General features: G+C 40.8%; 1 protein-coding gene across 3 annotated transcripts in view; it reads left to right on the top strand.

The window, feature by feature from the left end:
• Positions 1-13601, top strand: part of AP3M2 (adaptor related protein complex 3 subunit mu 2) — a 73991-nt gene extending 60390 nt beyond the window's left edge. For all 3 annotated transcript variants that reach the window (XM_066380412.1, XM_066380411.1, XM_066380410.1), the window contains exons 4-9: positions 1241-1378; positions 6745-6830; positions 7092-7225; positions 9998-10205; positions 10476-10620; positions 13029-13601. In XM_066380412.1, the coding sequence (XP_066236509.1) occupies positions 1241-1378; positions 6745-6830; positions 7092-7225; positions 9998-10205; positions 10476-10620; positions 13029-13129 (812 nt within the window). In that variant the 3' untranslated portion in view covers positions 13130-13601. The remainder of the gene's footprint in view (positions 1-1240; positions 1379-6744; positions 6831-7091; positions 7226-9997; positions 10206-10475; positions 10621-13028) is intronic.
• The last annotated feature ends 759 nt before the right edge of the window (positions 13602-14360 follow it).

The following is a 14360-nucleotide window of genomic DNA, read 5'->3' on the forward strand; positions in this document are numbered from 1 at the left end:
AAAAGCTTTATCCGGGCCCTGGCCGGTTGGCTCAGCGGTACAGTGTCGGCCTAGCGTGCGGAGGACCCGGGTTCGATTCCCGGCCAGGGCACACAGGAGAAGCGCCCCTTTGCTTCTCCACCCCTCCGCCACGCTTTCCTCTCTGTCTCTCTCTTCCCCTCCCGCAGCCAAGGCTCCATTGGAGCAAAGATGGCCCGGGTGCTGGGGATGGCTCTGTGGCCTCTGCCCCAGGCGCTAGAGTGGCTCTGGTCGCAACATGGCAACGCCCAGGATGGGCAGAGCATCGCCCCCTGGTGGGCAGAGCGTCGCTCCATGGTGGGCGTGCCGGGTGGATCCCGGTCGGGCGCATGCGGGAGTCTGTCTGACTGTCTCTCCCTGTTTCCAGCTTCAGAAAAATGAAAAAAAAAAAAAAAAAAAGCTTTATCCGTACCTGAATCATTTATGTATATTATTAAATCATCTTCTGGAATCTCACTTAAATCTAGAAAAAACTATCTGAGAACCACTTTTGAAAAACTGAAATGTTTTATGAACATGCTGAATATATTTGTGTTTAATGTTTTTTTGTTTACATTAAAAAGATCCAATTTACAAAAGGAAGAAATAGATTTTGAATTATAATATTTCATAATTTTATTATAGAACCTTTGAATTAAAAGAAATTATGATGCCTGTGGGTGAAAAAACAAGTCAAGAAATTGATATATAATGCTTAGAGACAGGGAAAGATCTAATTTGTCATTCTTTTTCTAAGTTTCATTATTGGTATGAGAGAGAGTATGTTAATGTATACATTTTAATACCTAGCATAAATGTACCTAAGAACTACCTCAAGCTAGAATACTGTTTTTACCCATGAAAATTTTATATCAATATGTAGATTACCATCTCTACTGAAAGCCAATACATTATTTAAGCTGCAAGCTATTGTGAAATTTGAGAGACCAAGTTCAAGTTACTTTCAAAACCAAAATATGATATCTGTTTCTCAGGTAACTTTTTTAACCTTCATTCTGCTTGAGAAGGCAGACTAGATGGCGACAAGTTTTTAAGGTAGACTAACAAAGTTACCCATATAGAAGTTGGGAAAATGCTTGTCTTTTTCTTTTTGAAAAATTCTTGGAGTGAATGAGTAGTGGGAGCATAGAAACTTCTAGGGAAGTGTTTAATGATTATTAGATAATTGGTTACATCCAATTATCAAATTGGAAATAAATTACATTAATTTTCATTGTCTTAGGAAGCACCAACGTGGGTGACCAGCTTCCCACTGGGCAGCTGTCAGTGGTGCCATGGCGACGGACTGGGGTGAAATATACCAACAATGAGGCCTATTTTGATGTGATTGAAGAGATTGATGCCATCATTGATAAATCAGGTAGGTGCTTTTAATCTGTTCTCCGAACAATGAAAATAGAAAGAAGCCCCTTTCATATACTGCTTTCTGAGATCAGGCGCGTTCAGGATGGTATGGCCGTAGACGCTCCATATACTGCTTTCTATTAGCAGAATTATCTCCCATTCAAAATCATTCATTTTAACTTAGTGCCTACTGTGTGTCAGGCACTGTATTAGGTAGTAGGAATAGACTTAAAATATTGTGATGCGGCCTGATTTGTGGTGGTGCAGTGGATAAAAGTGTCAACTTGGAACATTGAGGTCACCTGTTCGAGACCCTGGGCTTGCTTGGTCAAGGCACATATAAAAGTTGATGCTTCCCCCCTTCTCTCTCTCTCTCTCTCTCTCTCTCAGTCTCTCTCTCTCTCCCCTCTCAAAAAATGAATAAATAAAATCTTTTAAAAAATTATGATGATGCAGCCTGACCTGTGGTAAAGTAGTGAATAAAATGTTGACCTAGAATGCTGGGTTTACCGGTTCCAAACCCTGGGTTTGCCAGGTCAAGGCACATATGGGAGGTGATACTTCCTGCTCCCCCCCCCTTTTCTCTCTTTCTCCTTTCTAAAATGAATAAAGTCTTAAAAAATAAATTTAAAAAAATTAAAATATCTTTTTTATTCAACCTGAAAAAATATTATGATGCAGGTGACATGATAATATGTGGAAACTACTAAAGATTCAACAAAAAACACTTAGAATTAATAAAACAAATTCAATAAAGTAGGATAAACAATCAACATACAAAAACCAGTGGTATTTCCATGTGCAAACAACAAACTATCCTGAAAGGAAGTTAAGAAACAGTCCCATTTATGATAACAAAAATAATAAAATACTTAGGAATAAGGAATAAACTTAACCAAAGAGGTGAAAGATTTATACATTGAAAATTATAAAACAGTGCTGAAGAAAATTAAAGAAGCGATGATAAATGGAAAGACACCTGTATTCATGGATTGGAAGAATTAATATTACTATATTGTCTATAATACTCAAAGCATTCTACAGATTCAGTGCTGTCCCCATCAAAATCCCAATGGCATTCTTTATATAAATAGAAAAAAAAATACTAAAATTCATATGGAACCAAAAAAGACCCCAAATAGCCAAAGCAGTCTTGAGCAGGAAGAAACAAGCTGAAAGCTTCATACTTCTTGATTTCAAAATATATTATAAAACTACATTAATTTAAACAGTATGGATCTGAAATAAAAACAGACATATAGACTAATGAAACAAAATACGGAACTCAGAAATAAAACCACACATGTATAATCAACTCACCTTCAACAAGTGTGCCAAGAATATACAACAGGGAAAGTATGGTTTCTTCATTAAATGTGTTGGGGAAACTGAATATCCATATATAGGACAATAAAATTGAATCCTCACCTCATATCATATACAAAAATCAACTCAACTGGATTAAAGACTTCAATATGACATAAAATATAACATAATTACAGCTCAATAAAGCTGAAAAAAGCAATAAAAATATGATGCAGACTAATGCTTTCTCACACTCTTTATTGGTTTTACATGTCTTATTTTAAATAAAAAAGAAAAGCAACAAACTAATCTCTTGCTGATTAGATTTCCTTTTGAAAGGATTTAATTCTCAATTCTCATGGCAGAATTAAAGTTGTAATTACTAAAATTCAAGACTTCTTTTCATCTCTTCTGAATTAGGTTAATATGAGTAGAAGCCCAAGAGCTTAGAAATTTGTAGGAAGTTCTCTTCACATTAGTGAACTCATCATTCAACAAATGCTTATTGAAAACCTGTTGTGCTGAATCGCAATGCTGGATAGTGGGTATTTAATGATGAATTAGATACAGTCTAGGGGTATTCCAACTAGGCACAGCCCCCTCCTTGTTGAGAATCTTTGCTGACAATAATATAATAATAATGACAGTGATGTAGTGGGAGGTGTCACTAATGTGAGGATGTCATTGTATAAGAATCATGTGGAAAAAAGAAGAGACTGAGGAACCCTGAATATAAGCAAGGGAAAAAGAAAATCCTTTCACTGCAAACGAAGGACAGCAAATATATATTATAAGATGGGATAAAGAAGCTCTCAAAGAGAAAAGTAAACCCAGTAATTAAGTCAATGAATATCTATATTATTCCCATTCCAAATAATGTAGGAAAACAACAATTTATTTGTTAATAATGAAGAGGTGTGTTATTCACAGGGACAATTGGTCGTTATGAGGCAGTTACTCAACATGGCGTTGGAGTCTCCATCTTCCCCGTGATGAACCTTCAGAGGTTCTTGTTAGTAAATGTGGGTAGGTGGCAGTTGGCTTTTGGTTCAGTGATGGTATTTTCAGCGGGTTTGTTTTTTTTTACTAATTTCTAAATTCTGCAGCAAAATCTTTTTGAAACCTTAATTCTGAACTGTGTTCCATATACAAAGTTCTGGAGCTCTTTCTGACCTGCCTTGTTGTAGCTGCTGTTGATGATGATGATGATGATATTTTGTTGTTGACAATGGTGAGATTATACAAATTAAGGAGACAAAAGGGGTTAAAAAGAGAGAAAGACAGTTTATGGATGTATAGGAGCTTGCTTAAAATCTACTTGGGGAGAGAGAAAGGTAGAAAGGTGGAGGATAGAGAGGTGTCCCAACCATCCAGAATAAAATGTAAAGAGGTGAGAGTGTTTATGCTTTATAGGCGAAATAAATAGAAATTGTTAAAACCTTCATGTATTTTAGAGAAAACATGTGCAAACACTTTAAGATGAGTGAAATACTGTTGAGAAATAAAGTAAGTTTTAGTATGACTGGATTGAGAAGCATTAAAAGAAGAAAAGTAAGCGATAAGGTTTTAAAACAAGGCATAGCAGCTTTTCATTTTAGTCCAAAAACTAGAACTATCCCAAATGTCTATTAGTAATAGAAAAGTCTAATAGATTTTATATGGTCCTACAATGGACTGCTATACAGTGGTTAAAAAGAATGAACTAATGATAGACCCAAAAACGTGCATGAATCTCACAGTGTAAAGCAAGAAACTTAAATGTGTAAGGTTGTATACATTTATGTGAAGTCTGAAAACAGGTGCAACTTAATCTAAGGTAACAGAGTCAGAATTTTAAAGACTTACAGTAAGCAGGTTGGGCAAGAGGAGCATACTGGGATGCTGAAAAGGTTCCACATCTTGATGTGGGTGATATTTGCATAGGTGTATACGTATTTGAAAATTCATTGAATTGTATGTTTAAGATTTTTTCATATTGCTATAATTTTTTCCTCAATAAAAAATAATAAACATCCTCAAAACCAAAAACTAGATGTCTAGATCATGAAGAGTGTTGCATGCCATTATTTGGAGGAATTGTAAAGTTTTAAGTTGGGGAGTAACTTGAACAGATTTGTAGTTTAGGCCTATCTGTCCAACTACAGTGTGAAGAATGGCTTGAAATGGGGTAAGATTGAAGGCAGGGAAAGCAGGAAGCTGTCGCTGAAGTCATAAAACATAGATGTCCACAATGGTGGTGAGGGTGGAGAGGAATGAATGGGTTTAAGAGATAGAAGTCATATAAAAGAGAGGGCATGGTCATTGGTTGGATATGGGCACTGAAGCATTAGACGTGGTCAAGAATTTTCTGGCTTAGGCCACAGAATAGAGCAGGGGTCCCCAAACTTTTTTCACAGGGGGCCAGTTCACTGTCCCTCAGACCGTTGGAGGGCCAGACTATAAAAAAAAACTATGAACAAATCCCTATGCACACTGCACATATCTTATTATTATTTTTTTTAATTTATTTATTCATTTTTCTTTTTTTTTTTTTTTAGAGAGGAGAGGGAGAGACAGAGAGAGAGAAGGGGGGGGGGAGGAGCTGGAAGCATCAACTCCCATATGTGCCTTGACCAGGCAAGCCCAGGGTTTTGAACCGGCGACCTCAGCATTTCCAGGTCAACGCTTTATCCACTGCGCCACCACAGGTCAGGCACATATCTTATTTTAAAGTAAAAAAACAAAACGGGAACAAATACAATATTTAAAATAAAGAACAAGTAAATTTAAATCAGTATTTCATTGGGAACTATGCTCCTCTCACTGACCACCAATGAAAGAGGTGCCCCTTCCGGAAGTGCGGCGGGGCTGGATAAATGGCCTCAGGGGGCCGCACGCGGCCCGCGGGCCGTAGTTTGGGGACCCCTGGAATAGAGGGTATCTCCCTGAAGATGTAGGAAATAGGAGGAGCAGGTCCAGGAACAAAGATAATGAATTCACTTTGACATGTAGAGTTTGAAGTGCCTCTGTGACAGTCAAGTGGAACTGTCCAATTGGTTGAACTGGAAAAAAGATTAGGAAATAATCAGCCATCAAAGAAAATTGAAGCCTGGGGCAGTAGGTAAAGTCACCCAAGGGGAGTGTGTTGAGTGAAAGAAAAAGAAGTTCCGAACTGTGAAAAAGCATAGACATTTAAAGGATGTGAAAAGAAAGAAATCTGCGGAAGGCACTTTGGAAAGGGAGCTAGAAAAGTAGAAAACTAGGAGGGAGGGGAGGATTTTGAAAAGGAAGAAGGGCTCAACAATGACAGATGCTACAGAAAGATCCTGTAGGGTAAAGACAAAAGTGTCCATTTGATATAGCGACAGAGCTCATTGGTGACCTGAGGGAGAGAAGTTTCCCATAGGAAATTTTCTGAACCAGTGGTTAAGATAATGATATTCTCAGGGAGGAAGGGAGTAAAGAGGCACAAATATATGGGGATGGAAAATGATTTGAGTTTGGGTGATGGGCACACAATGCAGTCAACAGTTCAAATGCTCTAGAGATGTTTACCTGAAACCTATGTACTCTTATTGATCAATGTCACTCCATTAAATTTAAGATTTTATTTTTAATTCTTAAAGAGAGGAGAAAGAAAGAGAAAAGGAGGTAGGAAGGAGTGGGAAGCATCAACTCGTAGTAGCTGTTTCCCATATGTGCCTTGACCAGGCAAGCCAGGAGTTTGTAACTGGTAACTTCAGCATTCCAGGTCAACACTCTATTCACTGAGCCATCATAGGCCAGGCTAAATTTAATATATATATCTATATATATATTCTGGTACTGGATTGAAAACTCCTTTAGGCTAATTATCTCATTCGTTTTTATACCCATTACTTCATCTAAGTATCTCATACTTGATATACAGTTGATAAATGCTTGGAAGGATGGACAGTGTTAGGTAGATGAATTGGATAGATGGACAGAAGGAACAGAGGAGAATGAGGGAGGGATAGAGGAAGGAAGAGATGGAAGGAGGGAGGGAAGAAGGGAAAAGTTGGGAAGAACAGAGAAGAGTTCAAACCTCTCACCTTCTTTTTGTCTTGTTCCTCTCAGGTTCCACAATCACTGCTGAGATCCAGGGGGTGATTGATGCCTGTGTCAAACTGACTGGGATGCCAGACCTTACACTTTCCTTCATGGTAAAAGCCTGTACCACGGATTTCCTTCTTGGGATGGGAAAATAAATGCTTTTGGAAAAAGACAGAGTGGTGAGAATGAAATAGAACAAGAAGATATAATTGAGGACAGCCACACAGCGTGTCAGGCTTGAATTTTCTATAAGTAACTACAGGGTTTGTGTGTTTGTATGTGTTTTAGTAAAACCAGCATCTAAATTACTCTTGAAAGAAATATGAGTGTTTAATTCCTACTTCTTGCTTTTCCATGACTGGTAACTTCAGAACCCCAGGTTGCTGGATGATGTCAGCTTCCATCCTTGTGTTCGTTTCAAGCGCTGGGAATCAGAGCGTATCCTCTCCTTCATCCCTCCTGATGGAAACTTTCGCCTGCTCTCTTACCATGTCAGTGCCCAGAAGTAAGCAGCCCTTATAATTAAGAATGGAGCGCGCATGTGTGTGTGTGTGTGTGTGTAAGTCATATCCATAATAATTAAGAACTTCAGCTCTAGAGTTATCTGGGTTCAAAATTGAGCTTCTATATTGCCATTCACGACAACATGCCTGAACCTGGAGGACATTATGCTAAGTAAAATAAATAAATCAGAAAAAGCTAAGAACAACATGATTTCACACATAGGTGGGATATAAGTATGAGACTTCTGGACATGGATAATAGTGAAGTGGTTACCAAAGGGAGAAGGGTAAAGGGACAAATATACAGTGATGGAAAATGATTTGACTTCGGGTGATGGGCACACAATGCAATCAACAGTTCAAATGCTATAGAGATAATTACCTGAAACCTATGTATTCTTATTGACAAATATCTCCCCATTAAATTTAATTTCTAAAAAAAAAAGACACAAGTACTGGCAAAACATACTAAATTTATCATAAAAGTAAGACAGGAAACCTTTTTATACATATTATCAGCAATAGTTTTTATAAGTTGTATAATTTATTATAGCAGCATGTCTAAGACTATGCAAGATTTTTAGCTCAATATCATATTGCCTAAACTAAACAGCACAATCACCAACTGAATGCTTTAATATTTATCCCTTCTGTAGCTGGCTTTTCTTAGATTTGGTTATCTTGCACCTGTTTCTCCAGTATTGAGCAGAAACATGATAATTTATTTGTATGTCCCACAAAAAGAAAAAAAATTCCAGGGCCATAGGATTTTTGTAAGGATCAGATGAAATCAAGCAAAAGCTCTCTCAAGAAACTATAAAATGGGCCCTGACCAGTTGGCTCAGTGGTACAGCATGTGAATGTCCTGGCTTCAATTCCTGGTCAGGGCACACAGGAGAGGCGACCATTTGCTTCTCCCTCTGTCCCCATCCCCATCCCCATCCCACATCTCTCTCTCTCTCTCTCTCTCTGTCTCTCTCTCTCTGCCCCTCCCACAGCCATGGCTAGATTGATTTGAGCACGTTGGGCCTGGGCACTGAGAATGGCTCTGTGGAGCCTCTGCCTCAGGCGCTAATAAAACTCACTTGTGAGCATGGCCCCAGATGGGCCAAGCATCAGCACCAGATGGGAGTTGCTGGATGGATCCGGGTCTGGGCGCATGTGGGAGTCTGTCTCACTATCTTCCCTACTCTCACTTTAAAAAAAAGAAAGAAATTATAAAATGTCCATGATGTATGAATATTACTCTCTCAAGTACAAATGGTCACATGTCACAAAATAAGACAAATATGTTGACTCCTCATTTTTGTTCATAATTCCTTTCTCATAGTAAGCTTAGTATACTCTTTGATTTTGTGGATATGATTCAAAGAGTCATTAGAAGAGTTAGTTTACTTACTAGACAGCATCTTAGCTTTACAAAAAAAAAATCTAAGATTACTAGGATTTTTTTCCTGTGCTAAAACTCTTTTTCTACTTTTACTTTTTTAAAAAATTGTTTTGGGTAGCTAGAGAGGCAGGAAGACAGCCTGACCTGTGGTGGCGCAATGGATAAAGTGCCGACCTGCAACACCGAGGTCGCTGGTTCGAAACCCTGGGCTTGCCTGGTCAGGGCACATATGGGAGTTGATGCTTCCTGCTCCTCCCCCCTTCTCTGTCTGTCTGTCTCTCTCCTCTCTCTAAAATGAATAAATAAAATCTAAAGTAAAAAATAAAAAAGGAGAGGATGGGAGAGAAAGACATGCACAGGATCCTTGGCTCCACCTAGCCGTGGGGATCAAACCTGTAACCTTATCCCATCTAGCAGCACTGCAGTTAATTCTCAGCTTTTAGTTTTATTATTATTTATTTTATGCTGAATTTACTCCTGAGCTATAAGTTTTTAATTTTTTTTAAAATTCATTTTAGAGAGGGAAAGAGAAAGAGAGGGGGGGGGGAGAGAGACAGGGGGGAGGAGCTGGAAGCATCAACTCCCATATGTGCCTTGACCAGGCAAGCCCAGGTTTCGAACCGGCGACCTCAGCATTTCCAGGTCGACGCTTTATCCACTGCACCACCACAGGTCAGGCATGGGCTATAAGTTTTTGTTTCTTTAGTTCCTTCTGGGACCTTCTTCTGTGCAGCCTCCTCTTCTGGTTTAGGAACAGTCTGCTCTTTTCGGTAGGATCCTCTCAGTGTGGCAGGGAGAGCTCATGTGAGGGTTTGCCCGCCCGTGAGCCCTGGGAGTTCTGCACTGAAACTTGGGAGCTTTGTTCACCTGGTTGTGCTCAGTGACCAGAGAACCTACGTCGAAACCCATAAGGTCAGCATTGCTCTGTGCCTTTTTAAGCATGTGCAGCAAAAACTCAGCCTCTTTTTGGGCCATGGACCCCGTGTTCAGCCCTAATGTTTGGCCTGGACACACCTACCAACTCCAACATTATAACAACTGAATGGAACACATTGGTTCTGTAAAACTACATCCTTCAGCTACTTGGTGGCTTTTCAGATATGAACACCCTTGACAGTACGGCTGTTTTGAGTGTTCTTCAAGTGAACACGAAGATTTGAACCTCTTGATTTGCATTATTTTGTGGGGTTTTTGGGTCAAAAATAGCGAGTCACTTTTAGAGGTCACCTATGGCTATCTTCAGGAAGAGCAGTACTAAATTTCTAAGATAAGGACTAAGGAAATAAGTAAGGGAGGAAAAGCTGCCAACAGAGCGAAGAAGGAGTCAAGGTTGCCGTTTTTCCAGTACATTAATGAAATGGGCTTTTGTCTGTCTCTTTTCCAGTCTGGTGGCGATCCCAGTGTATGTCAAACATAACATCAGTTTCCGGGACAGTAGTTCACTTGGACGCTTTGAAATAACGGTGGGACCTAAGCAGACCATGGGGAAGACTGTGGAGGGAGTGATTGTCACCAGCCAGATGCCCAAAGGGGTCCTGAATATGAGCCTCACTCCATCTCAGGGGACACACACATTTGACCCAGTTACCAAGGTAGGAAAAGAAGCAGGAGGTTTTGAATTGCTGATATGAAACAGAAATAACCCTGCAGGAGCTCTCCACATAGACTTTATATCTTGCTGAAAGGGGCGATTAATCAGAGAAACAGTGTTTTTTTTCCTTGAGATAATTTACGATAACAAATAATGTTCTTTGTTGAGAAACACCCTCGAGGCAGCTTCTAGTATTGTGAACAGATGCCCTGAAGTTAGAGCTCAGCGACCTCACTTGGAAAGTTCCACTGTAACTTTTTTTTCTTTGAAGATGCTGTCTTGGGATGTAGGAAAAATAAATCCCCAAAAGCTACCCAGTTTGAAGGGAACCATGAGCCTTCAGGCTGGAGCTTCCAAACCAGATGAGAACCCCACAATTAACCTGCAGTTTAAGATCCAGCAGCTGGCCATTTCTGGTAAGTGCCCCACAGCCTCAGTGGCTTTGAAGATCACGGAAACGGCAAAGACATCAGAAAGCCTTCCCTTGGCTCCCCGTTTATCAAGTTTGATGTATAATCTTTGGTAAAATCTTCTCTAGCACATTTCTGAGGAAAGTTTTTTTGTTTTGGGGTGGGTTTTTTTTTGGTATTTTTCTGAAGCTGGAAACGGGGAGAGACAGTCAGACAGACTCCGGCATGCACCCGACCGGGATCCACCCGGCACACCCACCAGGGGGCGACGCTCTGCCCACCAGGGGGCGATGCTCTGCCCCTCCAGGGCGTCGCTCTGTTGCGACCAGAGCCACTCTAGCGCCTGGGGCAGAGGCCAAGGAGCCATCCCCAGCTCCCAGGCCATCTTTGCTCCAATGGAGCCTTGGCTGCGGGAGGGGAAGAGAGAGACAGAGAGGAAGGAGAAGGGGGAGGGGTGGAGAAGCAAATGGGCGCTTCTCCTGTGTGCCCTGGCCGGGAATCGAACCCTGGACTTCTGCACGCCAGGCCGACGCTCTACCACTGAGCCAACTGGCCAGGGCTCTGAGGAAAGTTTTCAATCCTGGCTTTGCAGTTGGCTCAAGTGTCCTGAGTAGAAGTGTCTAAGACCCAGATGAGAGAGAGGCAGCGCTGGTGGGCAGAGGGGCTGCGGCAGTTGTCATCCTAGGGTTGGTCGTCGGAGGTGTCCTAGGTCTTCAGGGTGAGACTGCTCTGCACTCTCAGCTGGTAACAAAAAGAATAATTTCCCTCCTTTTCCCTAATTTTGGAAGGCTTTCACTTTTTTTTTTTTTTTTGCAAGAGAGAGAGAGAGACAGGAAGGGGGAGAGATGAGAAGCATCAACTTGTTGTATCACATCAGTTGTTCGACTTTCACATTTCCTTTTATTATCATTAGAACCCTTGGGCCGACCTGACTTGGTTCACTATAGTCTCCACCTACCTTAGGATGATAGTAATAATAATAGTTACCACTTACTGGTCAGTGACTATGTGCTGGCCACTGTTTTAAGCTCTTTTCATCTATTTAATCCTTTGAACAATTCTGTAAGGTAGAGAGAGGACTTTTTATGAAGTTTCTATTTTTATTTACCAATAGGCTTTGTCTAATTTAAGTGATTAGAATTCACTTAAATGATAAACTTTTTCATCTTAAAACACTTAATAAAGTTTAAAATTTTATATGATATAAAAACTTTTTACTTAGTATAATGAGAGTAAGTATTCATTTATTAACTCATTAGTTCCATTCATTCATTTGATAATTTATTTTGTTATTAATTTCTTGATTTTGTTATCATTATTAATTCATATATTCTGTACAATAACTAGAGAAAACATACAGTGGTCTTATTTTTCTTTTATCCTCATTTCAGTCTGCAGATAACTTTCTGCCCTTTCCACTTCAGGAACAGGTCTTCTAATAGGATAGCTTTTGGTTGCAGAAATTTTTTTTCTTTCTTTCTTTTTTTTTTTTTTTTTTGTATTTTTCTGAAGCTGGAAACGGGGAGGCAGTCAGACAGACTCCCACATGCGCCCTACCGGGATTCACCCGGCACGCCCACCAGGGGGCGATGCTCTGCCCATCGGGGCGTCGCTCTGTTGCGACCAGAGCCACTCTAGCACCTGGGGCAGAGGCCAAGGAGCTATCCCCAGCGCCCGGGCCATCTTTTGCTCCAATGGAGCCTCGGCTGCAGGAGGGGAAGAGAGAGACAGAGAGGAAGGAGAGGGGGAGGGGTGGAGAAGCAGATGGGTGCCTCTCCTGTGTGCCCTGGCCAGGAATCGAACCCGGGACTTCCGCACGCCAGGCCGACACTCTACCACTAAGCCAACCGGCCAGGGCCTGCAGAAAATTTTTATTATCAAAATACTTACTGCCTGACCAGGCAGTGGCGCAGTGGATAGAGCGTCAGACTGGGATGCGGAAGACCCAGGTTTGAGACCCCGAGGTTGCCAGCTTGAGCATGAGCTCATCTGGGTTGAGCAAAAAAAGCTCACCAGCTCGGACCTAAGGTCACTGAGCAAGGGGTCACTCAGTCTGCTGAAGGCCCACGGTCAAGGCACATATGAGAAAGCAATCAATGAACTACTAAGGTGTCGTAACGAGAAACTAATGATTGATGCTTCTCATCTCTCTCCATTCCTGTCTGTCTGTCCCTATCTATCCCTCTCTCTGACTCTCTCTCTGTTCCTGTAAAAAAAAAAAAACAAAAAAAAAAACTTACTAAGAGTGAAGAATCTGTTAGTTTCGTGTGACATAAGTAAATGAAACTATTTTTCTGGTTCATTGCTACTACTATCTCTATCCCACTGATTTCTTTGAATTGAAATGAATTTAAACAGTTATGCTATGTGCTTCTTTTGAATTACGCTAATGTCACATTCTTCCTTTCTTCTAGGACTCAAAGTGAACCGTCTGGATATGTATGGAGAGAAGTACAAACCCTTTAAGGGCATAAAATACATGACCAAAGCTGGAAAGTTCCAAGTTCGAACCTGAAGGGAGAGTTTTGCAAAGGGAACAGTCTCAAACACTTTTTCATTTCTTACTTGTCTAAAAGTAAAAAAAATATCAGCCTGTCTCCTAGGTCAGCCCCCTTCTGGACCTACCCACTCCCTGTTCTCCTTAGCCTCCAGTGCCATGGAACTCATTAAGGGAGAAAGGGCCGCCAGGGAGAATGGGACAGCACTGAAACACAAGCAGCACCAGCTCAGCTCTTAAAGAAGAGCTGCGCAACCGCAACCGAGGCCAGAGATACTCGATCCCATATTTAACTGTTTGTAACATGGCTATCACAGGGAAACACTAGCATTTGTTACTTGCTTGGCTTTAATTATCTAAAGCAAATGAAAGACTTCTTTGTTATTGTTTTTTAATGTGGAAAGAAAGAATGAATATAAAGAAAGAAAGAAAAAGGAAGCAAAGAAAGAAAGGAAGGAAGGAGGGAGGGAAGGAAGGAAGGAAGGGAGGAAGGAAGGAAGGAAGGAAGGAAGGAAGGAAGGAAGGAAGGAAGGAAGGAAGGAAGGACAGAAGGAAGGAGGGAGGGAAGGAAGGAAGGAAGGAAGGAAGGAAGGAAGGAAGGAAGGAAGGAAGGAAGGAAGGAGGGAGGGAAGGGAGAAGGTAGGAAAGGAGGGGAGGGGAAGAGGAGAGGAGAGTAGAAAAAAATGAATGTTAGTCAGACAAAGACTAGTTAAGGATCTGACATTTGAGGGGAAGAAAGTGGAAACAGCATTTGAGAAGTGTGAGGACATTAGAGTGAAAGTGGCAAGAAAAGCAAGTCCCATGTGTCGGGGGGTTGGAAAGAATAGATTTGAGTTAGTTTCTTTCTGATCCTTCTACTTGCATATATCAATATTTTAAAAATTTGTACTTCTAGAACTGAACTGGAAACTTCTTAAATTCGAGTCCCCTATTGATATGGAAAACCCCAGTTTAGCATCAGAATTTCCTTTAAAGACTATGACGTTATCCAAGCAGTTTTCAGATTGTAGCTGCTACTTGCCTTTAGTACTTGGTCTGTCATCAGTGAGAAGGTGACTTGCACTTTTCCTGGTGGTGGTTGCCAGAAATGCCTCTCTCCCTAACCCAAAACAGTTCTTCTCACCTGACGGAATTCACCAGCTTTTTCTTGTTACCAGAGGAAAGTTTCAGAAAAGCCAGTCCAGGGCAGCCGTATTTTGTGTGTTGTAGTAGTAGAGTGCAGATGGTCAGCTCATTCCTCATGCAGGTG

Source organism: Saccopteryx leptura, chromosome 4 (genome assembly GCF_036850995.1).
Source record: "Saccopteryx leptura isolate mSacLep1 chromosome 4, mSacLep1_pri_phased_curated, whole genome shotgun sequence".
Lineage (NCBI taxonomy): Eukaryota > Metazoa > Chordata > Mammalia > Chiroptera > Emballonuridae > Saccopteryx > Saccopteryx leptura.